The sequence below is a fragment of the Prionailurus bengalensis genome, chromosome D2 (genome assembly GCF_016509475.1).
Source record: "Prionailurus bengalensis isolate Pbe53 chromosome D2, Fcat_Pben_1.1_paternal_pri, whole genome shotgun sequence".
In the NCBI taxonomy this organism is placed as follows: Eukaryota; Metazoa; Chordata; class Mammalia; order Carnivora; family Felidae; genus Prionailurus; species Prionailurus bengalensis.
The window spans coordinates 51,427,686-51,453,091 of record NC_057351.1 but is presented as its reverse complement, the minus strand read 5'-3'; the positions used below and the strand labels follow the sequence as shown (position 1 = coordinate 51,453,091).

The window sequence follows — 25,406 nt, the reverse complement described above, 5'->3', positions numbered from 1 at the left end:
TCTGTTGAATACAGTTAAACACCTAACAGCTGTTCATAAACTTGTGTGGCCATTTAGATAATACACAGGTCTTTGGAGCTTTTGGAGCTATGTGGATTACTCTGATTTCCATCTCCCAATTATTGTTAGGGGAATGGAAATGAGACCATTTTGGTCTGAACCATTAGTTCCTGCTTCTAACTTTTTTCTTGTAAATATTTAGTCATTTTTGAGAGGTGGTGGCGGGGGGGGGGGAGGAGGGGGAAGGGATGAGAGGGGAAGGGGCAGAGAGAGAGGGACAGAGGATCTCAAGCGGGCTCTGTGCTAACAGCAGCAACAGCAAGACTAGTGTGGGGCTTGAACTCACAAACCGTGACATCATGACCCAAGACGAAGTTAGATGCTCAACTAACTGAGCCACCCAAGTGCCCCATGCTCCTATCTTCTTGTATGAAGCTAAAATAGAGGCTTATTTTTATTTTTGTTTGAGAGAAAGAGAGAGCATGCGTGCACAAGACAGGGAGGGGCAAAGAGAGAGGGAGAGAGAGAATCCCAAGCAGGCTCTGCACCACCAGCCCAGAGCCCGACCTCATGAACCATGAGGTCATGACCTGACCCGAAACCAAGAGCTGGACGCTTAACTAACAGGGTCACCCAGGCTTCCCGTTTGTTTCTTTTAGTTTTTATTAGGAGAGGCTTATTTTTAGAAGCTGAAAACTGTGAAAAAGTAACTGAGTCAAGGAAATATGACAGTTGCCTAGCAGAGTCATAGGAATTTCTTTAGGCACTCTCTTGACTGCTCATCTACAGGTGTCTACTTCACTGTCTCTGCTTTATCGAGTTAAGATCCTTTATGACAAGGAATGGTGTGTACTGATTAATCCTTGTTCATCTTTTCTAATGACAGGTGTTAAATAACAAATGGCATTTTTTCATATATGAAATACATGGTTAACAGAAAGCTATTTGCCTTTAATAGTACCTGGAATGTTGAATAGAAATCTTCTTCAACATTGCCTTCATATGATAGGAGTTCACTTAACCCATGGGCCAACTCCTGTAAAAAGAAATTGGTTACCCGTGTTTTTAAATCAAATAACGTTACCTAAAATAGTTAAGCACGTCTACTTCAGTTAACTTACATGTGAGTAGAGTCGATACACTCCAATTTTGAACTAAAGGTAATATTTGGGATATATTTTCCAGGGAATGTAATGTTTGTTAGTGATTTCTACGACATAAAAGGCTTGGAAAAACTCACTAGAAAAAGTCATATAAGAGGAAAACATCCAGTTGAGATGATGGAGGCATGACTCTGGGATCTGTTCTTAGGTAGCAAGAGTGGAGTCTCCATAGTAAATCACTGCTTTCTGCAACATTACTACTTACGAATTTGTAGTATTTAAAAAATCTGCTGTATTAGGATTCATCTTTTAAGCATAAATACACACAGTTCATATATGTTAAGTGGTTCCTACATTTGTTACAGTGCTCTCCTCTCCCCCCCAAAAGTGAGAACAGTGGAAGAAATAGTTTCCTGTAACTCATGTTATCCATGAACAAATATTTACAAACAGAAAAATTCATGCATTATTAAAAAATGTTTCATGTTTTATGAAAAACATTATAGTTTAATTTATTTTAAATTATTAGAAGAAAAGGTAAACAACAGAATAGTTAGATTTTACATACATAATACATTTTCCATTCCATTAAAGTCAGAAAATTTTATACAAATCTAGGCTGGCACAGATTTGGTATGCTTGTCATCCTTCAATTATTAATAAAAATTATGGATGCTGAAAATTATAATTGGGAGTTTGAAATTTTTAAGAACTCCAGGGACTAGTAGGTGAACCCAAGGGAAAGGACTTCTCATGTTTCAGAGGTGAAACTTTTAATGACAAAGTTAATAGGTCATGAAGTTATATATTCAGATGTTTTATTTAGGACTACAGGCCCTTTATTTCCAGACTTTGTAGTTTCAAACCCCTATTTTTGTGGAGAATTTTTTTTTTTACCTGTACTGTCAGTCTTAGACTCTTAACTATAATATACTATTTCTAAAATATTAGTTACCCACACAAACTTTTTATGATTTTGTAAATGTGTAATTAAAGAAAGAGTATGTGAAGATACTGAATACTATTTTTATACACCATTTGAATACCCTGGTCTTGTTTAATACAACATATTCGGGAGTGACTTAAGCAGAAGAGATATTACAGTTGCTGATTCAAGGTTATTCTGGACTCTCTTCTATTCTCATCTAACACCCTCAAGTGTAATTTTCACAAGACTGTGTTGGGAAGATTTCTTATTGTTGCCACTGGACAATTCTAGTGCTTTGTCTAAGGAAACAGTTGAGTATTACTGCACTTATTAGTGTATTTATTAACAGCACACACTAGGCTCCATCGTTGAATATTTCACTTACTTTCTGTACTTTTCATCCTGTGTTCACATATACTGTCCTTAAATTAAGAAACCTGTCTACTTCTACATGTTTCTCTTTGCTTTCCTGTTACTCTTCTTAGAAACGTACAGTGTACAAATGGGTAAACAAAGATTTGAATAAAAAAGCATTAAAAATTTTTATGGATATATTTACCCCATGTGAAATGGAAATTAGGTAGCAACTTTTAATAGGTGCTATTAATAAATAATCCATTCATAAAAATTTAAAAAAATTATCCACATTCCACTACTCTAACACAGCAGTTTTTTTTTACATCCTTTTAATCTTGATTAATGCATGTACAGAAACTTAATTTCTTCTACAGCTGATCTCCTGGTATACGCAGAATCTTGATTCATTAAAGAGCCAACATAAAAATATGAAATTAGTGCAGTGAAATCTTCAGCTCCATAATATAAAACAATGTTTTGGTACGGTTATTCATAAAATATCCATTATTATTGACAACAACAACAATAAAATTGGACCTAAATGAGCCAAATTTGAATAACTTTAATCATAAAATTAGGCGATTTATTGGCCAAAACCAGTAATAAAGTGAGAAGACTGGTAACAAATTTGACAAAAACTGGATATGTGCGACAAAAAAAAAATCACAAAAATCTAAAATGAGACAGTAACTCAGATATCAGTCTACTCCCAACATTTTACAGATAAAAAATTAAGTGAATCATCCAGAGTCATAGCTAGTGTGCTGCAGATACAAGACCGTAAAAGGGAGAACTTCCAGTTTCTTAATCAGATCCTACTCTATTAACTTGGGTAAACTCTCATATCATACTTTTTTTTCTAACTACTAAGTCTAATAAAAATGTGGTTTTATGCTCTTAATTGAAAATATCCCAAACTAACTTCCAAAAATGTGCCTGGTATCAACCCACTGAGGAGTATGAAGAGTAGTTTTCTAACCAAACACGTGTTCTGGACGCGTTTCTCAACTTTCACAGGAAGGCGCCAACCCTGCACCAAACTCATCGGGCCATTAAAACACCGGGGTATTTAGACAGGAATACTTAGCAACAGAGATTCTCCACATCTAGGCTATTTGCCAAAGACTTTACTGAGAATTTCCTGCCGACCAATAGTTATGAAAACTCAGCTGTAAAAAAACATGATCATAGGGGTTTGTCAGAAGGATATGGATAGTATCCACTCCTCTACTAAATTTTAATCTTGGATTAAATCTGATGATCAGAAATCTAATTTCTGAATTGAGGAATGTTATAAGAGACAGTACCATGAAATTCATTTGTTGTCTTCATTTTAGAGACATTTTTGCAGATGCTATTAACGATACTGCACAGTATCACCTTAATAAGAATCCACAGAAGTAATCAAGTACCAAGAACTTTATTATCCCATGTAATCCCCCATATATAAGTTTTGCTATCCCATTGTTCACATAAGGAAACTACAGTTCAGAAAGATTAAACAACCTATCCAAGTTCACAGGACTATAAGTGGCAGAGCTCACTTCAAAGCCTGTTCCACTATGCTGCAAGAGCTTAGGGGTGTTGCAAAGTGGGTGATGTGTCTCTATGAGGAAGGAGAAAGAAGAAAAAGGAGATGGGTTCCAAAGGTAGAGAGAAACCATATTTAAAAATAAGAATAGCATTAGAAGGATAAAGGCTTCAGGTAGAAGAGAGATGATTTAGCATTAAGGAATAAGATGCTAATGACTTTATACTTACAGGCATAATTTGACATAAGTCGTCAGTGGTCACACTGCAGATGCCTACTGGTGTACTCTGATCACTAGGAATGATGGGAGGGCTCAACAGTTTCTTGTAACAGCAGGGGGGGAAACGAATATCCAAGGTAATGCTGTTATAAACAGCTAGTCCCATAAGCTATGCATACTGAATGTTAAGCATTAACATAAAATCCATGACAACAAATGAGTTTTGAATTATGCATCAGTATATTTCTTGCACAGTTTTTTCAGATCTAACACCGACTTTAATTAATCCCACATACTTCCTTTCCTTTATTTTCCATAATATAATTCCTTGATTACCAAAAGCCATGTGAAAAGAGGGAAGGGTTCAGGTGATAGTATTTGATGATTTCCCTAGAAAAATTCATCTAAGATCACAGTAGATAACAACTTCAGACATTTCATAAATTGTTTAACATACAAGGAAACATTTTCTAAATTTAAACAATTTTGGTGATTTTATAAGTAGCAGCAATTTATTCAGAACTCGATGCAGAACACACTACTAATTCTGGTGATCATTTTGCTATTTTAAAACTAACTACAGACTATGTAAAGACAGCTGAACTGAATAAACCATATGGATACACGCACACAAACGCACACACATGCTACTGGTAAGCTAATAAGACGATCAGTCTCCTACAGAAATAGTTGAAAGGGCTTTATTACCTGGAGTTTACTCAAAGTGCTGAAGTTAAAAAGCTATAGATGTTATATATCTAAACCCTGCCCCACTATATATTATTTATTACTTATATGGCAGAATTTAACTTATCCATTTGCTGAAAGAGGGTTTTAAAAATTTTTTTCAATGTTTATTCATTTTTGAGAGAGAGAGAGAGAGAGAGAGCATGCACACAAGCAGGGGAAGGGCAGAGATAGAGACACAGGATCCGAAGCAGGCTCCAGGCTCTGGACGGTCAGCACAGGGCCCGACTTGGGGTTTGAACCCACGAAAAGAGGGGTTTTAAATGTCATATTTCAACCGTCAAATAAAGACTACTATATCAAGTTATTAAGGAAATCATTAATTTTATAGGCTCAAAAGGAAATCTAAACATATGGGCTGGCTAAATTACTGAAAATAATTTTTAGAAATTGGAAGGGGCGCCTGGGTGGGTCAGTCGGTTAAGCATCTGACTCTTGATTTCAGCTCAGGTCATGATCTCACAGTTGTGAGATCGAGCCCCAAGTTGGGCTCTGCACTGAGCACAGAGCCTACTTAAGATTCTCTTCCTCTTGTGCACGTGTGTGTTGTCTCTCTCAAAAAAAATTTTTTTAATCGGAAGACAAGCAGTATTTCAATTTACTAAGGCAGAACAAAAGTTAATAATAATTTAAGGAATTGATAAGTTATTTTATAGGTAGCCATATCGACAGAGACTGAGCAGTGTATTCAAGGGACAGATACTGAAAATGAGCTATAACATACTTCTATAATTGTGATAATAACAATGATAATGACCATAATATAATTATAGTTACCATTTATGATCATCTACCAGAGTGACAAGTTCCAAGCATTTTTGATTAAAAATTTAAAAAAAAATCATAACTCTGAAGGCAGGTTTTTAAGAGTAGGCTCATAAGATTTGCTACAGGGCACTTTCATATGCAGAGTACAGTGTTTCATTTCACAGTAAGTCAGCTGCGCTGGTTGAAGCAGGGGCGAGGCAAGGATAGGGAGGTTCTGCTGGGCCACTGAGGGAGGCATCATGTAGTGCAAACAGGGTAGGGTTTGAATACCATGCGTCAATGCCCTTTTTGGTAAAAGCCATTCTAGTTTTTAAAAACTGGTATACTATGGCTCTTCATGCAATCTTGGAAACATTTTATAATTATTGTTATAGGTTTCCCTATAACATTTCTTGTAAACTCCAAAGCCTTACTGTATATAAAAATGAACCATTTGGAATGCAATGCTGTCAGAACTACTAGCACAACAAATCTTTGGAACTGAAATTTATAAAGTGAAAATACGTTATGGAACCAACTACATCTTCTCAATTGTCATGTGTGTTCTCAATTTTTACTTCTCCTCACCTTTGGTAGATCTCTCACCTACGTACATGATCACAATCCATGTGATCTCACAACCATCTCACATTTTTCCTATATATTATCATGCTTTTGGGGCATCAATCTCACTTTCCATAGTTTTGTCATGTGTGTGCATGTGAGATAAAGACACATAATAATGAGATAGTAGTGGCTATAATAATCTAATTTAGATTTAATAAATTAACTTGAAATATGCAGCATATGTAAATACGCTTACTGTGCTTGCTCTTTTGGGTAATGATTGGATAGAAACTAATGCCTATTTGCCAAAGAAGCTAATTAGTAAGCTCATGACTTAATGTATAATACCATTCTAAAAATGTGATGGCTCAGTAAGCTCTAATACTTCATTATAAATATTAGAAAGTCAAAATATCACCCAAATCTAAGCTGTGATAAAAATGTAAAGTATAATAGACATATATATCAGGGAATTCAAATAGCTCATACTCATAGTATAGTGAGAAGCATCTGTGACTCAGGCCTTCAATGAAACTGGAACATGCAACAAATGATTACTGTAGATAATACAAAATAAAACCATAGGTCTAAGAACTGGTAAGCGTTCTATTTTGTGGAACTTGGCACTTCAGACCTTTGGACATAACAACATATACAAAATTTCAAATTAAGTTTATTCTCTTAATGTGTGGTTTTTCTCCCTACTACCTTTTCTTCCATCTACTCTCTCAGTTTTAATATACAATCCTCAGGATTTATTACAAGTATAAGAGACATTCCAAGCCCTCTCTAAGGTCATTCCTAACTGCTGAAGGTGTCCTCCCTAACTCCTGGGGTGCTCTCTGCTTCAATCAAGGCCCCCCACACTGCTCTGTAACAAGCCCAGCACAATGCAGCCTGTTTTCTAGCCATTCTCCCAGTCACTCCAGCCCTGTGCTAATCAGATAGAATGGTTCCATTTTTAAATCTCTATCTTGCCTGGGAAGAATACGCTGACCCTTCCTTCTCCAAACTCCTTACAACTTCGTGTCAAATAATCATGTGACTCTGAGAATTGATGACCTTGAATTGGTGGTCATCGGCCCATCTAGAGGGTAACCTTCTTAAAGATGGATATTCTTCTCTCTTTTAAGCTAGTTAACTCCAGTGCTAGCTCACTTATTTACTCTTCCCTCCTTTCTTCCATGGACGATTATATTTCTTAGAATTAAAAGAGCTAATGCGGTAGGTATCTTTTCCAATCTCCTACCCAATGCAGGAATGCCATCTTCAATACACCGGAGAAGCATCAGAGGATGGCACAGAGGATGTAAATTAATTTACATAATTAAAAAAACACTTTAAATAACAACATATACTTTAAATATTCCCACTCTATTCAACTTAAAATTTTTATGGATGTCTCAGGATTTGGGGGAATATTAAAGACGTAGATTTAATTTCCACAATTTCAATTTATTAAACTCAGTGAAATAAGCACAAGGTAAAAGAACAGAAAATAGTTCATTATGAATGGGAAAGATACTCTGTTTTAAAAATATCTTAATTTTCTAATAATTTAAATAATATATGAAACAAGAACTGTTTTTATTTTGAGATCATGTTTTCAGAGAAAAATATAAAAAATTCATAATTCCTTTCAATTAAGTCCGGTGACATATAACTGTGATATACTGTGATACTGCAAATGATTAAAAGTCTATTAGCAAATTTGACAAGAATATTTAATCTGCAAGACTTAATGAGAAGTTTTCCAAAATTCTGATAAAATTTAAAATTTCTAGTCTACTAGCACCTCCTAGTGGAAAGTTTAAAGGATACAATTCCAACCAATCGGAATTCAGAATAGTTATCACATTTAAAACTGCTAAACCAATGGCAGTGTGAATCCTTGTGATATGTAAACATGCCTGGAAAAAAAAAAAAAAAGAAACATTTCATTAACATGACTGATTAAAAAAAATCAAAGTACTAAAAATGTACATGATATCTCAACTATTAGAAGCAAAACATTTCAGCAACAGTTATTGTTATAAACCATCTTTCATGGTAAAATATATAAAATATATATGCCAAGAGTATGTAAGAACCTTTTACTGTTTATTGGTATCCTGAACCAAGGGTATATATGCATTAAAAAGATAGAAACTAAATTAATCAGTTGATTTTCTTTTATAAAAACAACAATGTATAATTTATAAGTTATGATCAAAATTAATTATGAGGATTATCTGGAGATTTTAATTTATCCATGTCATCTCTATTTTCCATTGCCAGAAAGAGGTTATATCTACATATATACAAAATAAAAAGTAAGAAAAACACTTAAAACTGTTTGAAGAAAAATATTTTATAGATACTAAGGACTGTATAGGTGTTTTCTCTAAATAAAAAATAAAATTTAAATTTCAAGTTTGCTTTTGTCTTAAAAAATTAATGAATTCTTATTTATGAAAATGGCTCACAATCTAACGAAAAAGCCCTCAGCTATTAGTGTAAAGCAAGCTGCCATCTTGTTTCTAATTCTGAATGTTCTTTTTTCAATGACAAATTTTCATGAGTTTGATTTATTCAGGAAAGAGGTGGATGTTGCCTTGCAAATATATACTTACAGTCTTTATACATTTTGTGTATGATTCCCAGTAAGGTAACAAACATTTTGATCATCAATTTGGTCACTTTTAAAAATATAAACAAAAATCCTTAAATTATTCAACATTTTTGGTTGACAAAAAAAAAAAAAAAAAACCTATAAAGTCATAGGGTAGGTGAAAAATAAGTCACTACTTGAATCTAACAATTATGAAGAAACACCAGTTCATAAAAATTAAATGCTCACCATAATCTGGATGAAAAATTTGGCGAATTAGAAGAAGGAACCATTCTTTGGTCAAGCCACCCATATCCAAACCAGCTTCCCCTACAAACGTAACTTTCAACTTCTTTTTTAAGTCTGCTCTTTTCCGGGTTAACTATTTAAAGAAATTATATTATAGAGAAGAACAAAGAGCAGTAAAAAGGAAATTAACTTTTTCAATTCTGGGAAATGTGGTAAGTAATCTTTATCTTTCTTTACAATGTCATAAAACTCACTCCATTCATCCATTCATCTAGTAATTTGTCAGATACTATGTGAATTAAGCATTATTATGTCTGTCATATAGATTAAGAGAAAGATTAAGAGAGATCAAGTACTTTGCCCAAAGTTACTGTCGCCTGGGTTCCTACACTGCCTCCAAGATTTTAATTTAACAGGTTATATCATAAAATAATTAATTTCCTTTTCTTTAACTTTCCTTCCTGATTTAAAAAATCACATAATGACATCAGCCATTATCTTATAACAGCCACATGAAGATCTGGCTGAAGCACTGTAAACACATGAAGCTCTGTAATATACACACATACATTCAATCAAAATACCTCTGAGCCTGAGTATACTTAATATACCCTGTAGGTCAGACCTCTATAGATGAGTAATCTCAGGCCTAGGGAAGTTAAAATGACTTGTTACCCACCCAACCAGGAACAAAGGTGGGTCTAGAATCTAAGTTACATATTCAGAAACACGAATTACTCATTTTCAGTGTTCAACACAAAATCCTTCTCTGGGGAGTTAACAACAAACCATTAAGAAACACAAATAATGAACATAAGGCTTAATTGTGAATACACGACTGATTTTAACTATGGTATCAAAATACAAGGATGCACACCTACTGGCATACAGAAATGAAAAACAGATTACTAAGATTTCAGTAATACACCATGTTGTAGAATTTATGTAAAGTTTTAATCAATTAGTTCCATGTTGGAATAAATGATCTATACCTCATCAAGCGAATCACTAACCAGATGTGTCCGTCTTACTTTCATATTTAGAAATAGCATGTTCATATCAGGTCTCTGTCTTCGAGATACTTTATCCACCAGACTTTGCTGATTAAAAAAGAAAAGCAAACATTTTACTTTTTAGTTTTTACTTAGACTATAATTTCATTTAAAACATTTAAGCACTTGACTAAAAATCAGTTGTATCCTTCTCTATGCCCTCTCTCATATAAATATTTTCATAAACTCAATCATACAAATTATTATTATTATATATTTATATATTTTTTTCATTTTGAAATAATGATAACCAAACGGGGTCCAAAAGGGAGGACCAAAAATAATTCACCTTCTATAGCAAAGTATGTTGCATATCAGTTTCCATATGTCTCATCTTTTAAATGGTAAGTCTTTCTGTCCAATAGATACAAACAAAGTGGGAACATTTGAAATGAGGTACATACTACTGATGACAAGCTTGGCTTCAGCTTTTTAAATAGTACTGAATTTACTCTAAAAGCACAATTAGTCTACTTTTAGAAAATAATATGTCAACATTTATCAGAAACATTAATAAGGTCCATACCATTTGTCCCAATAATTCCAATTCTGGGAATTCTAAACACAAAAACTATTTTATACAGTGAGATGTTCATCACAGCATCACCTATAAATGTGGAACTTTAGAAATATTCTATATATGTATTTATATAATGGAATCTAATACTATTAAAATGGATGGTTATAATTATATAAATACCATGAAAATATTCAAGAAAGGTACAAGTGAAAAAATAAGGGAACAAAAGTGTGTATACAAAATGGTTTCAACTCTATTGCCTTTTAAAAATAATACAGAGAAGGAATAGCAGAAGAAAATTTACCAAAATATTAACAATTGTTATGTTTGGCTAATGGAAATGTAATTTAAAAAAATATTTTTTTCATGGTTTTTCAAAATATAAGTAATGAGTATGTAAAAAACATTAAAGATATCTATTAGAAACACATAAATATTTATCATATAGCATCTACAAGCTTGTATAATTTATTTAATTAATTTTATATAATTTATCTAAATAATTTTTATCAGACTACTTCATCTTCTTTGGTAGCAAAGGAAAATTACTCTACAGACTAGAGATGAACATTTCAGACATTTTAAATACATGCAGCAAAGTTCTTTAGTAGATAAAATTTTAATACCAAAAATCTACATAACACTATACTCACGATTTTATAGATTACTATAATAAAACACTCTAATTCAGAGCACCTCATCTCCGTATTTCCAATTCTAAAGACTTTTACTTTTTATTTTTGTTTCCTATTTTAGAAATTTTATTCTTTTTAAAAATTTATTTGTCTAAGTGATATAACGTACAGCATAGGGAATATAGTCATGACACTGTAAAAACCTCATATGGTGACAGATGGCAACTAGACTTATCATGGCGATCATTTCATAATGGGTAAAAATATCGAATTACTATGATATACATCTAAAACGAATAGGATACTGTTTGTCAGTTACACTCCAATTAAAAAAATTATTATTTTTTTTTAGTTTCACATTTACAGGGTAAATATTAGTTAACATACAGGGTAATATTAGTTTCAGGTGTAGAATTTAGTGACTCATCACTTATATACAAACCCAGTGCTCATCACAAGTGTCCTCCTTAATGCCCATCATTCATTTAACCCATCTCCTCCAACCTCCCCTCCAGCAACCCTCAGTTTGTTCTCTATTGTTAAGAGTCTGTTTTATGGTTAACAATAAACCGTAAAACCACGTTTTATGAACCACGTTCATTTGTTTTGTTTCTTAAATTCCAAGTAGGGGTGAAATCACATGGTATTTGTCTTTCTCTAAAGGTTTTTAATAGTGTTTTTCTTCTTTCCCTGGGTCTTCCCTTTGATACTCAAAAAGATCTATACTCCTGGGGTAGTATCCTACTGTCCTCTTTCCTACGTTCTGTTCCCAGTCTAGCTCCTGGAAAGCCATAGCTCTGGAAATAATCCGCAAACAAATTTATACTAAGATGCTAATGGTAGACAAGGTTTAGTGGCTACTCCTCCCATCAGGAACTAATATTTAATAGAAAATACTTCAAACAAAAGAAGTCACCCCCAAATGGTAGAATTTGGAACACAGTCTGATGAGGAAGTTATTTTTGTTGGGCAATCTCTTTCGCAACTTCAGATAAGCTCTTGTTTACATTAACTACTTGTAAGGCTGTCTGTCCTTGGGTCAAAATGATCACCAGTCATTAATTCCAAGTGGTGTGACAATTTACAAGTTAAAATGTTGGGAAACACCCATAATAACACATAATTCCACTTAAGTCTTCAGTCTCTACTCATTTGTGTCCATTCTCTGTGGAAGACGCCTGTGACAGCGTCTACAGCTGCCACTCTCCTTTTAATTAGAAAAAAGTTCCACGGAAGATATCTGATGTTTGAAATATGAGTGCCACAGCAGAAAACTGCTCAGAGGAACTAAGGGAAACTTCTAGCTCTTTCAGACTTTTTGTTTTTACAAATGTACAAAATCATAGCCCTAGGTAAAAAAGTACTAAAATTGCATAAAATTGTAACTATTGGCTGCATTTATGTTCTGTTCCCAGTCTACCTCCTGGAAAGCCATCACACTGGAAATATCCAGAAAACCAAGTTATACTAAGATGCTAATGGGAGACAAGGTTTAGTGGCACGAAATTGCATAAATGCAACTAATAGAAACTGCCAAAATGAGTAGCTCTATAGACTAATATTTGAGCCAATATCTACCCGAGATTAAGTAATAATTCTGATGCCAAATATACCTGTTTAAATTTACTTTTCAGGGGGGTACAGTGGCTTTGGAACTCCCTTGGTACACACAGGCAATAATGTTTCTTCTAATATTCTCATAGTCAGTGTAAGCTGACTCTGGGATGTCACCAGTCACTCAAATCTTTTGTCCTGCTCTGTGACAGAAAAAAATACTCACCTTCTGGGAACTGAATTACTTAAGAATAAACATTTCTTATTTTTAAAAGCATTTTGAAGTATTATAATTTATACTTTAGAATTGTTTTTATATTCTTGGACAAGACATGGAAATCATTTCTTTTTATTCTGAGGATCTCTTTTTATCTTTAGAAGACTACAGCCAACCTTTCTTCTAATTTTTAAAGTAGTGTCATGAAAGCAGATACTCCAAATATATGAGCATCTAAATATATAGTCTAGCATTCTAATAAAAGAAAATCTGCTCCTTCAGAGCAGTATCTATTAGATAGATCTGTATCTATTAGATAAAATACGTAGTTTTCCTGCGCTGTGCTGAACCACAGGCAGCAGGGGTGGTGAGGATAGGCCCAGAGATCAACTTCATCCGAACGCACGATCTGCCTACAGCCAGTCTGACTACCATCCCAGTTTCTATGGGTCTCCATGCATTTTGGTTCCCTGAGAATCGATAAAATGTCTTTCACTTTTTTTGGACTTATTTCCCAGTTTCCCAACATTGTACATCTTATAACTTTCGGGTTATTTCTGTTGGATTTTCATAAAACCTAGGGAATATTCCAGTGGTTTGAGAGGTTTGCTCGTAAGGACACGCCTGGCCTTCCTATAGTTCCCACCAGTGCTCTGACGGCTGCCATGGAGCTGGAATATGGTGTCCACAGAATGGCATCCAACAAGTTCCCAGTACTTTGGATCTGTGAGAGGCTTCTAATATTCCTGCTCTACTCATAATACAGTGAGAATTTGATGAGGGCTATCTCTTTCTTGTATAGTGGATTGGTTTAAGCACTTCTGGGGGGAGTTTGAAAATGAATTTTACGGGGTGCCTGGGTGGCGCAGTCGGTTAAGCGTCCGACTTCAGCCAGGTCACGATCTCGCGGTCCGTGAGTTCGAGCCCCGCGTCGGGCTCTGGGCTGATGGCTCAGAGCCTGGAGCCTGTTTCCGACTCTGTGTCTCCCTCTCTCTCTGCCCCTCCCCCATTCATGCTCTGTCTCTCTCTGTCCCAAAAATAAATAAACGTTGAAAAAAAAAATTAAAAAAAAAAAAAAGAAAATGAATTTTACTTTGAACATTTCCTGATTATGCTAGAACAATTCACAAGACACTTGATTTATTCATTAAATTATGTACTATATTGATTATAGTCAGCATAAATACGTTTTCGTAGCTGGCTTACCCTTGCGATGCTTATCATCTGTTGCTCTGAGTCTCTTTGAATAATGATTTTTTTTGCAGCTATAGAAATAACGAATGGGTACTGACAGAAGGAAAACCTGCTCAACAAATGAAAACAGAAAAAGCAAAATGGTGTATTTTTAGCAAAATTATACTAAGGGAATCTAAGGTACCCCTCCTAACAATATAAAACATTACTTTTGTATTGTGTTTTACCATTTACAAAATGATTTTATGTGTATCATCTCTTTCAATCCCCACAGCCTTGTGAAGCATAGATCATTACTAGATGCACGATGCTTTCATCCTCTAGAGCAAGCTACATCGAACGTTCTGAAACGTGCTCATCACTTACATGGTTTATACAGAAAATTTCAGTTTATGAATAGTCACCTGTAGATCATTACCTGTGAAAATATGGCCGACACCAAAACCAGGAGGCAGAAGTGCTAATGAAGGAGGATTAGGACAGAAAATTCATGTGTGGAAATTATTATAAAAATCCATTATTACATGGATATTTCTGATGTGCAAGCTTCATTGTATTTAATGATGTAGTTGAATTGAATGGTTTGTATTTGTAAAGACACACAACATTACGATCAAAGGTCATGAATATAACTAACTTCCTTCCTGGATCAGAGCTGATCTTATGTTAATAAAAGAGCCACAAACTATCCCAAGAGAAATGCCTTTAGAGAGAACTACTATGGCAACCGTGACACTTCAGGAGCCAGCCTTTCACCAGAAGTGGCTGCAATCACTCCATCAGTTACAGCTGGAATCCACTCAAGTACAGTCAAACCCTGGGTGCAAAGAAGGCATTATGAGGAAAAAGGAGATAGCCCTAGTGTGAACCACAAATAAAGCAGCTTTCTCCAAGAGGCGACTGTCAATTAATAAGAGCTGTTCAGTACTAATGTGTAATAGTTTTGAATCACTAAGTGCTAACTAAAAATCTGGAAATAAAACAGGTACAATGAGCTTAGCAGGATATATAACGGTCTTATTCTGTACTTTCAAACAGTGTGTCTCAACCTTGTCCTAGTCACGCACATAGAAAAATGGTACTAAGCAAATAAACTGATGTGGCTGCTCATGGCCAAAGGTGACTTGCTCTAGGGCTCCAGGTCCCCCTCTAAGTGCAGGCTAGCTTCCCCCAAACTGAAAGGATCATAGGATCAAAACTCCCCTGTAACTCATTCTGGTACACCAATGCTGTAGCCCAGTGGTTAGAAGAGCTCTGTATTAAAAGATGTCACTGAAATATGCACAGTAACTTTTGGAATTGTTCTGTCTACAACATTACAATTATATTAAAGGTGGAGAAAAAAAGTGTCTTTGTAAAATAAGTCAGCTTTGCCAAAAGAACATCCATCAGACAGAACAAGGTCCCCAGAAACAATTCTTACCTGGTTCTGAGTGTTCAGATATGGACTGAGATATGTCCATAAGGCCAGTCTTAGTTTTGGCCAATTCTAGTAGAAAGGGTCCCTGGTGGACTGAACCAATTTATAAAGTAATCTGGGGTTTTGAGGATACTTATATCCACACTATATCTCTTAATCTCCTTTAGAATAAACACACTCTCCAGGATATCACATGGTCTGGGATTAAATTATGTTTGGGACAGTCTCACTGGTTTAATTCAAATTATGAATGTGGATATAGGTGCAGTGTATTAAAGAATTTGGTCAAGTGTTTTAAAAATCTATTATACTATTGTAGTAAATACTTTGTGGTGAAGCCCCTTTGCTGTAACACCCCTTCTTTTTATATTGTGTATAAAGGATACTTTTTCTGCAGAATAAAGTAGAAAAGGAATGAAATGTATGTGTGTATGTGCACATGTGTGTGATTGCTGTGTTAGATCAGGCACTGGCAAACTCAGGCCCGTGGAACAAATATGGCCTACCACCTGTGTTTGTATAGAAAGTTTTCTGGGACACTGATGCAGGCATTTATCTATATATTATCTAACACTGTTTTTGTGTTACAGTGGTACACTAGAGTTGGTATAGTCCAAAGAGCCAAAAATATTTACCATCTAGTTCTTTAGAGAGAAAGTTTGTGACCACTGTACTGGATGATAGCATATAGAAGAAGACGACATAAGAAACTTGCATACTAAGATACAACTTTTCCCTTCTTAAAAAGATGTTGTTAATCAAACCAAAGCCAAATTAACATGTATATAAACTCAAAATGTAAGAAAAAGATGCCTTAAGAAATATAATGATGTTTCAGGACTGGATATCCAAAGTTTATATATAAATTCATATGCAGATTTAAATTTATTTTTACAAATTTAACATCCAGTCATTGTTTTGAACAGTATTTCATTTAGGTAAGTAACCAAAATGAGCTTTGGAGCGTACCTGTGAGAGTTTCCAAAGCTCTGCCAGGTGTGGTATTCTTCCATGAGATCAATGTGATCCAATGTAGAATTATAGAAATCAGTATAAGGAATAAGGGGAGGGTGAACCAAACTGTTTGCAGTATCTGTAAAGATAAATTCTAACAATGATCTTTTCCAAAATACACGTGATTCACTCTAATAAGAACACTTTAATGTCCACGAGATAGACTTTATCTAGAAATTCCTATTTTAAGCAATTGTAGTTCCGAAGTTAAAAGGTAGTTTTAAAACTATGGTCCAAATGCAGCCAATAGTTTCTTGCTTTCATAAAATAACTTGTGGTGGGGACTAGAAGACTATAGTAAAGGGAGTACACAGACGGTCACCTTCTCCCACCACTTCCCTGTCAGTGTGTTCTCTCCTAGGAATTCTCAGGAACCAATGCAAGTTCCTGTTTCCTTATGGGTCACTACTTAGCAGGTCACGTGCAGCAGAGGGCCATAACACAGAACACTGCCCAATAAAATGCATAAAGCTTTTCCATGCTTATAAATTAACTGTGAAATCTGTTATCAAAACAAGTAGATTACAACTCTTCACTTCGAAGGAAAGTTTTAAAATTTAAGAGAATGCCTCTACAGTGCTTTGAGATCCTTATAGAAACGTCCCTAATATTTCACAAAATAGAAGATAAAATCATAAAACCTACTGAGTAAAGACAACACTTTAGATGCTGATGGGATCCACCAGGAGCACTTTGTTATAGGTGGAAATTCTTCAGGCTTTGCAGGAAACAGGCGTAAGGAAATAAATTGCAGCAATCTCTCTACCAATTGTTTGAACCTCTTCTGGGATAATCTGGTAAAGATTTTGAAATAATTCCAATAAAATTCACATTTTCTATTTTGGCAATATATTTGTTAGATATCAAAGTGCATCCTGTACACATACAATTTTAGAATATCCCCTCAAATTTTATTTCTTAAATTGCCAAACATTTGAAAAGATGCAAAATCTTACCTTGAATAGTGTTTCTTGGTCAAATAAGAAATAAACACCAAAATTACTATAAAGTTAATCTTGAGCATTTCATTTTTAAGGCTTTCAATATGCAGTCAATCCTTGTTATTCACACTCAGTATTTGCAAATTCGCCTACTTGCTAAAATTTAATGGCAACCCCCAAAACTGGTATCGGTGGAGCTTTCATGTGTGGTCATTTGCAGATGTGGAGAAGGGCAAAGAACGTGAGTTGCCAGATGTGCATTTTCCCAGCTGAGGTCGAACAAAGAAACACTCTCCCTTCTTGTTTTAGCTTTCATACTGTAAACAGGTATCCTTTACACAATTTACTCAGTGTCATGTTTTCCACACTTTTGTGCTTTTTGCTGTAATTCTGGTGTTTTAAAAGTTCCCAAAATGCAGTGCTGACGTTCTGTCCAGTGTTCCTAAGTACAAGGGGAATGTGAGGTACCTTATGGAGAATAAACCTGTGTTAGACAAAGTTTGTTCAGACATTATAGTGCTGTTGGTCATACGTTCAATGTTAATGAATTGACAACTTATATTAAATAAGATATCTTTACAGAGAATGGAGATAAAGCAAGATTATGTATTCATTGGTTGATGGAAATGCTATGACCCACAGCTCACATGAACCTAACCATGTCATGTCTCATGGGAACAATGGTTCAGTATTTGTTAATTCACTGTTAGCAGCAACTTTACAGAACACGAATATCATGAGTAATGAGAATCCACTGTATTTAAAAATAATTTTGAAAATATTTTGCCTCTAATATTTTCTCAATCACAGAGAAAAGTCACTGTTTATGTGAGTATAGTTCTATGAGAAAACATACTGTATTTTTAAAAAATTGATATTGATGGCTAATCTATATTTTATGATGATGTTATTAGGTAAGGAAAAGACATTATGTGTCTTTACTGACATAAAGATAGGAAATTAAAAAACACACACTGAAATAGTAGTATCTGAGCAAATCCAGTCACCATCTTTGAGATATATGAAAACCAATGACAGGAAGGTGAGAGCAGTGGACAGAAATCTCAATAGCTTGCACCAGCAAGTGGTTACCTGCCCTCTCTGTGGTACTAACATATATGTTTATAACTGGCTTTGAAATACTGTTAATTAGAAGATCATTTAAAGACCTGAAAACATTTAAATATATTTTGTTATAAAAGCACTAATACCAAACTTGCAACTGTACGATTATAAGAGTTCTTATTAGTATCATAGAATGATTTACTTTTTAAACCAGTGAACTAGGAAATGATGATCAGCTTCCACTAAGGTAGCTATCTGTCGTAGCAAGTGAGCATAGATGACATACGTAGATGTGTTATTAAATTGAGGATTCTGAAAAAGATATTAAAGATAATTGTGTTAAAATTTTGTTAACATGTAAAAGGAAAGACACTATGCTTAATGAGCTAAGTGGTAAATTAGGAAACTACATTTGAGATTAGGAAATACTGAGTGAAATTCTCGAAAACAATAATCTATTTGTTTGATTATTTAATTAACAGATTCTTAGATTTTGGCTATGGTACAGCAGAAAGAGCATGGGCTTTGAAATTAAGACAGATCTGGGTCTGAGGGCTGATTCTACCACTTAGGCATGTTCCTTAAACTTTGATTCTCAATTTCCTCATCTGTAGAACAGGAATGATAATACCTATCTTACTTGTTTTAAGTAGTAAAAAAGAAAATGTATGTAAGGCTCCTAGCTCAGTGGCTGTTATAAGTGATGGCAATCACTGTCATCCAATTTAAAAACCTGGTTCTTCCTTGATTAAAAAAAAAAAAAACAATGCTGGAAAAATGAAATAAAAGCTGGTTGTGAAACTTTGGCCATTATGAAATGAGTTAGTTGCATATCTCACAAAGAACAAGGAGAGAACCATATAACAGCTTTCGACAACTTTCAGATGTTAAAGGGACACTGAAGGAGTACCTGAAGGCTAAGCAAAACCTCTAGTTATAGTTCCAAAATGTAACACTCTTCTCACGATGTGCATTTCAAAACGTCATGGAAGAAAGGATTATTATTGAAAAATGAACTGAAATTGTGGGAAATGAGAGCACCATGTATTTTCAAAATTGACTTACTGGCAAGCACAAATTCAAATTCAGAGAATGCCCTCAGTTGATAGCCTCACCTAGTGGTGCTCAAGAGAAGGTATCATGGGCAGAGGGGACTGCTAATTAATATACTCACTTAACAAATCTGAACAAGCTGTCATCTCTCTGGCTTTTACTATCTACATATGTTTCCTCTCTTTCTTCTACCTTTGCCTTTGTCCTCCTACTTCTCTCTTTCCCTTTTTCCATCTCTCAACTACCTCTTTTCCATCTTCCCCTTCTTTTCCATTTTTCCCTTCTCCCCTTTCTTTTATTCCGACCATGCAGATTTCTTTTTACTGGACATAAAATTGAATTGAACACCATATCTTATTTAACATCATTTTTTCTTACCTTTAAATGAGACACGTATATACACAAGCACCTTTTGTAAATTGTAAAGACTATACAAAAGCAGTATGCTTGCTATGTAATAACATATTTCTTTTTCAAAAAATAATACAAACTAAAAATTTCTTTTCATTTGTATCTCTCACGAGGAAAAAGTTCATCACCTTTGTAGAGCAAATATAAGCAACCACTTTGATTTTTCCATTAGAACTCTAACGAAAGCATTTACTGAAAATGCCTAGAGAAGTCAGAAACCTACTAGTTGGGAAATACAATAAAGTTTTGGAGCCCGTTAGAACTAGTGACAAGAAAAGAGGTTGGCTGGAGGAGGAAGAGGTGCTTCCATGCTGCTTGTTACCCAATACCACAGCAGAAAGGCAAGAACTACATTAAAATTTTAATCTTCAAGATAATTTAGCTTCCCATTGTTTATCTGTTATAACTTTAATGCTCTGGTTATATTATAATCTAAAAAGTATCAATAATGTTGCCCAAAATACTACTTAGTACTTGATATCATTTCCCTTAACACATGCATAGACCAAGATCTGAATTAGACAACTTCGATTCTTGCTTTCTTACCTGTAAAAGTACAAAATATGCTCTAAGATCATCTTTTGTTCGTGGACTGTAAAAGAAACAAGCATAATTGATTACAGATTCATATTTGATCTTATAGCCTCGAACAAAAAATGATCACTACATGTTTCTGCGAGAACTGAGTTGGTAAAAGCCAAAAATGAGACTTAAGTTAATATGTATGATTACTGAGACAGTAACATTCACGATATGCTGGGAATATAGGTTCCTCTGTGCTTACCCTTGGCTGGTTCTGAAGATAACTAAAAAGTGACTTAAGTAGGCTATAACATTTTTGGGGGTAAATATCATGACTAACTCAGGAAGGAGTTAAAAATCTATGAACAATCAACAATTTTAGAACACTTATGTTTTTGTTTTAATAAAGGATAGCTGATCTCTCACTTAAAAATACTGATGCACTGAAGTAAGAAAATATGTTTGTGTTTACAGGTCTATTTCTGAAGAGATAGATCTAGCAATGTCTGCAAATCAAATCACACTTTAAATATATCTAGTATGTTTCAAATTAAATTCTAAATTAAATTCATATTTTAATACCTCTGAAAAATGACTAACTGGCAATTGTCTTCCATGTTAATCTGGATTGTCACATTATCAAATCTGACCAAGAGTTTTTGATATTCCAAAGCTGGTAAGGGTTTCTTTTTCACCCTCTTGGGATCGATTGAATACGTTCTCGCAAATACCCGGAAGTAACTTCTTGAATTAAAAATGGTTCACCTGTATGTTAACCAGATGCAATTCATGATCCTTGACTGGGTCCTTGATTGAAAAACAAAACCCAGGGGCGCCTGGGTGGCGCAGTCGGTTAAGCGTCCGACTTCAGCCAGGTCACAATCTCGCGGTCCGTGAGTTCGAGCCCCGCATCAGGCTCTGGACTGATGGCTCGGAGCCTGGAGCCTGTTTCCGATTCTGTGTCTCCCTCTCTCTCTGCCCCTCCCCCATTCATGCTCGGTCTCTCTCTGTCCCCAAAATAAATAAAAACGTTGAAAAAAAAAATTTAGAAAAACAAAACCCAGACATTAAAGAACACTTTTGAGACAACACGGGGAAATGTAAATGTGGACTGCATTTGAGAGAGTCCTATTAGAAAAATGTTAAATTTGTTTGGTGCGACACGGTGTTACGGTGATGTAGGAGAATGTTATTAGGGAATACACGCTGAAGTAATTAGAGGTGAAGTGTCTTCCACTTGCTAAAAAAATAATTACACATGTACTCACATACATAGGGCGAGAAGGCAAAAAGCAAATGTGGCATTAAATTAACAACTGGTGAATGTAGGTGAAAGATGTACTGAGTTTTCATCATCTTTAAGTTTTCTGTGGTTTGAAAATTTTCAAAATTAAATGCTGGGGGAAAAATGGTTCCCCTCCCAGTATCTCCTTGAATTTCCTTTAAGAAAATAAAATCACTGGGGCGCCTGGGTGGCGCAGTCGGTTGAGTGTCCGACTTCAGCCAGGTCACGATCTCACGGCCCGTGAGTTCGAGCCCCGCGTCAGGCTCTGGGCTGATGGCTCAGAGCCTGGAGCCTGTTTCTGATTCTGTGTCTCTCTCTCTCTCTGCCCCTCCCCCGTTCATGCTCTGTCTCTCTCTGTCCCAAAAATAAATAAATGTTGAAAAACAATTTAAAAAAAAAAAAAAAAGAAAAGAAAATCACTAAATAATTATTTACTTTTCTGTTATAGTTACAAAATAAATCTAAAAACATAAACCATTACCCCAAATGTCCTAAACGACCTTTACAAAATGTGAAGCTACATAATCTGAAAATAAATATATAACATATGTATTAAAATGTGAAAAATGTATACACATATTTTTATAAAAATGTTTAGTCAATAACATTTCTTTGTAGAAGAACTATCTTGACTGAATGAGGATTTAAACTGTTTACGCTTAAAACAAATCTAAACTATTTCTGTCTGTAATATTCTAAATAATTGTCATACTATTTTCTGAATGGGACTATTGTTATGTTTTAGAAATTATATTTGGAAGTATTTTAGGGGCGCCTGGGTGGCTCAGTCGGTTAAGTATCCGACTTCAGCTCAGGTCACGGTCTCGTGGTTCATGAGTTTGAGCCCCACATCAGGATCTGTGCTGACAGCTCAGAGCCTAGAGCCTGCTTTGGACTCTGTGACTCCCTTTCTTTCTGCCTGTCTCCTGCTCACACTCTGCGTCTCTCAAAAAATAAATAAATGTTAAAAAAAATTTTTTTAAATGCTCAAGGCAATTCATAAATATTAAAATTCCTGGTGACAGGCGAACACTATTTTTTCCATTTTATAGCAATACCATGCCAATTTCCAATTTCCTGTCCTGGGGACTAGTAATCCAACGCAGTACACAGTTGTGCGCGCTCAAGTTGTGGTGGGAGATCACAGCTCTAGGCCAGACTGCTTGGGTTCTAGTCCTGACTCCAGCACTTACTGTGTTAACTTGGGCCATGTATGTAACTTTTCTGTAAATTAGTTTCCTCTACTGTGAAATGAAAATAATCGTATTACCCACTTCACAGGCTTGTAGTGAAGATTCAATGAGAAACACATGGATGATTGTTAGAAAGGTGCCTAGCCCATAATAGTCAGCGAGCTTTAGACCTTGTTGTTATTCTAATAAATCCAAAATAAAACAAGATTTTTGGGTAAAGACCACACGCTCCTTAGATAGATCAATGGAATTATCATTTAATGTGTCTCAGGCATGCTTCAGCAGGGCATGTGCTAGGCTAGAAAGCACTGAGTATGCTGAGCGCGGACTGAGGCCGGGCAGGGTCAGGCCCCTGGGCTTCCTCATCTCTCCGGAATGCTCCGCATGTGCTAAATCTCTCCATTTTCAGTAAAGCACTACGTGTTTGACCACAACCATACAATTCAAGGAAATGCAAACTTATTACTGGAATGATAAATTAGGAAAAATACTGTTAAGTTAAAAATCACATGAAACTACACAGTGTGATGTCAATTGTTTAAAAAAAAGGTGACTAGGAAAAAAGATGGCAAAATGTTAACATGTTATACTTTAAAAAAAATGTTTTAAGCATTTTATTTTTTTTTATTTTTTGACAGCGTAGAAACAGAGTGTGAGTGGGGGAGGGGCAGAGAGAGAGGGAGACACAGAATTCAAAGCAGGCTCCAGACTCTGAGCTGTCAGCACAGAGCCCAATGTGGGGCTCGAACACACGAACTGTGAGATCATGCCCTGATCCAAAATCTGACGCTTACCCGACGAGCCATCCAGGCGCCTCAACATTTTTATGCTTTTAAATAATACTCGTAGTGCTTTCTCTAAATTTTCTGTAATAACCATGAATTTCTTTGAAAATCAGAGCAATGTTACTTAAAAATATGGAGCACATTTAACATGTAATAATTTTGATATTTTTAAATGGGGCTTAATATAAACATTCGGATTATAATTTAATGGTATTTCTTTGGCTTCAAAAGAAGCTATTATTTACATTATATCCTACTTAAATAATATCATTTTAAATAATATGGACTTTTCAAAGTATATTGTTGTGTTATGCATATCCACAGTTTCAACATTATCAATCACATGGCCCATCATTCTTTATATAACGATTCAAGATTTAGTTCTAAGAAAAAAATACTTCAGTAGCCAAACTTATATTTCCTTATATTAGAAAGAAGAAAAATTTTGCTCTAGTTACCAAGAAGTCCAAAGCTAAATTTAATGTCCACGTTATTTAATTCTAGATTACAATGTAACTACCCATCCCATTTTTGTTCCACACACATATCTGTACATAACAAATTTTATATGTAATTTTTTTAATGTTTATTTATTTTTGAGAGAGAGATAGAGTGCAAGTGGGCAAGGGGCAGAGAGGGAGACACAGAATCTGAAGCAGGCTCCAGGCTCTTGAGCTGTCATCACAGAGCCCAAAGCGGGGCTCGAACTCACGAACCGCAAGATCATGACCTGGGCTGAAGTTGGATGCACAACTGACTGAGCCACCCAGGTGCCCCTATATGCAATTTCAAAGGACTCACAGATCCTCTGAAGCTCACCTATGGACCTTCCTGAGAAGTCACAAATCTCAAGTTAGAAAGCTTTGTCATAAACAGTTTATAATTTCTTTCTGATCTATGTTTTTATACCAACTAAAATTTTTTTCTGAGAGTAAAGTACATACATATATATTAAAGACGTATGGGATGTAGAAATTATCTGTATCAATTAGCTAAATGTTAGTTACAATTACCCTTTCCATTCTCGTAATAGGCTGTTAATGATTCCCTTTAATACCGTCTTCTGAATGTCTTGAGGCTGTAGGCAAAAGAAAATCATAAAATAATTAGGATTAACTACTTAGGTGACTTTTATATATGTTAATTATAGTGACAGATCTGTTTCAATAGTTAAAATCTGACTTGAGGACCCAGAACTGCCACTTATGGTGATATCACTTTCACATCTGAGAGGGCTAGAGCACCAATGACATAAGATTACAATGAGAATGCTCCCCGGGATAGGTCATGCACCACCAACTGCACAAACACATACGGTGGCCCTTTGATGACCAACATCAGTATTGTATGACTGAACAACAATTTCACTCTCCCTGGATTAACAGGATAAAATCACGAGCACAAGTCCAAGAGTAGCATGTTTAACAGTATAAAATGGCTGCATATATTTAAATATATGAATACCACCAGAACCAAGTTATAATTAGCAGTTAAACCCACAATCCT

General features: G+C 35.1%; 1 protein-coding gene across 3 annotated transcripts in view; it reads right to left on the bottom strand.

Annotated features, from left to right (window-relative positions):
• The window catches only part of HECTD2 (HECT domain E3 ubiquitin protein ligase 2), a 78,522-nt gene that overhangs the window by 13,825 nt on the left and 39,291 nt on the right, over positions 1-25,406 (bottom strand). Inside the window, exons 6-16 of one of the 3 annotated variants that reach the window (XM_043596964.1) lie at positions 24,914-24,978; positions 20,662-20,707; positions 18,854-18,963; positions 17,291-17,439; positions 16,601-16,724; positions 14,224-14,320; positions 10,032-10,139; positions 9,040-9,172; positions 8,022-8,110; positions 4,150-4,308; positions 962-1,036 (exon numbers count right to left, since the gene is read on the bottom strand). In XM_043596964.1, coding sequence (XP_043452899.1) covers positions 962-1,036; positions 4,150-4,308; positions 8,022-8,110; positions 9,040-9,172; positions 10,032-10,139; positions 14,224-14,320; positions 16,601-16,724; positions 17,291-17,439; positions 18,854-18,963; positions 20,662-20,707; positions 24,914-24,978 — 1,155 coding nt within the window. Of the gene's footprint in view, positions 1-961; positions 1,037-4,149; positions 4,318-8,021; positions 8,111-9,039; positions 9,173-10,031; positions 10,140-14,223; positions 14,321-16,600; positions 16,725-17,290; positions 17,440-18,853; positions 18,964-20,661; positions 20,708-24,913; positions 24,979-25,406 lie in introns of those variants that run through there. The other 2 variants (XM_043596965.1, XR_006299801.1) reach the window with 2 other exon arrangements.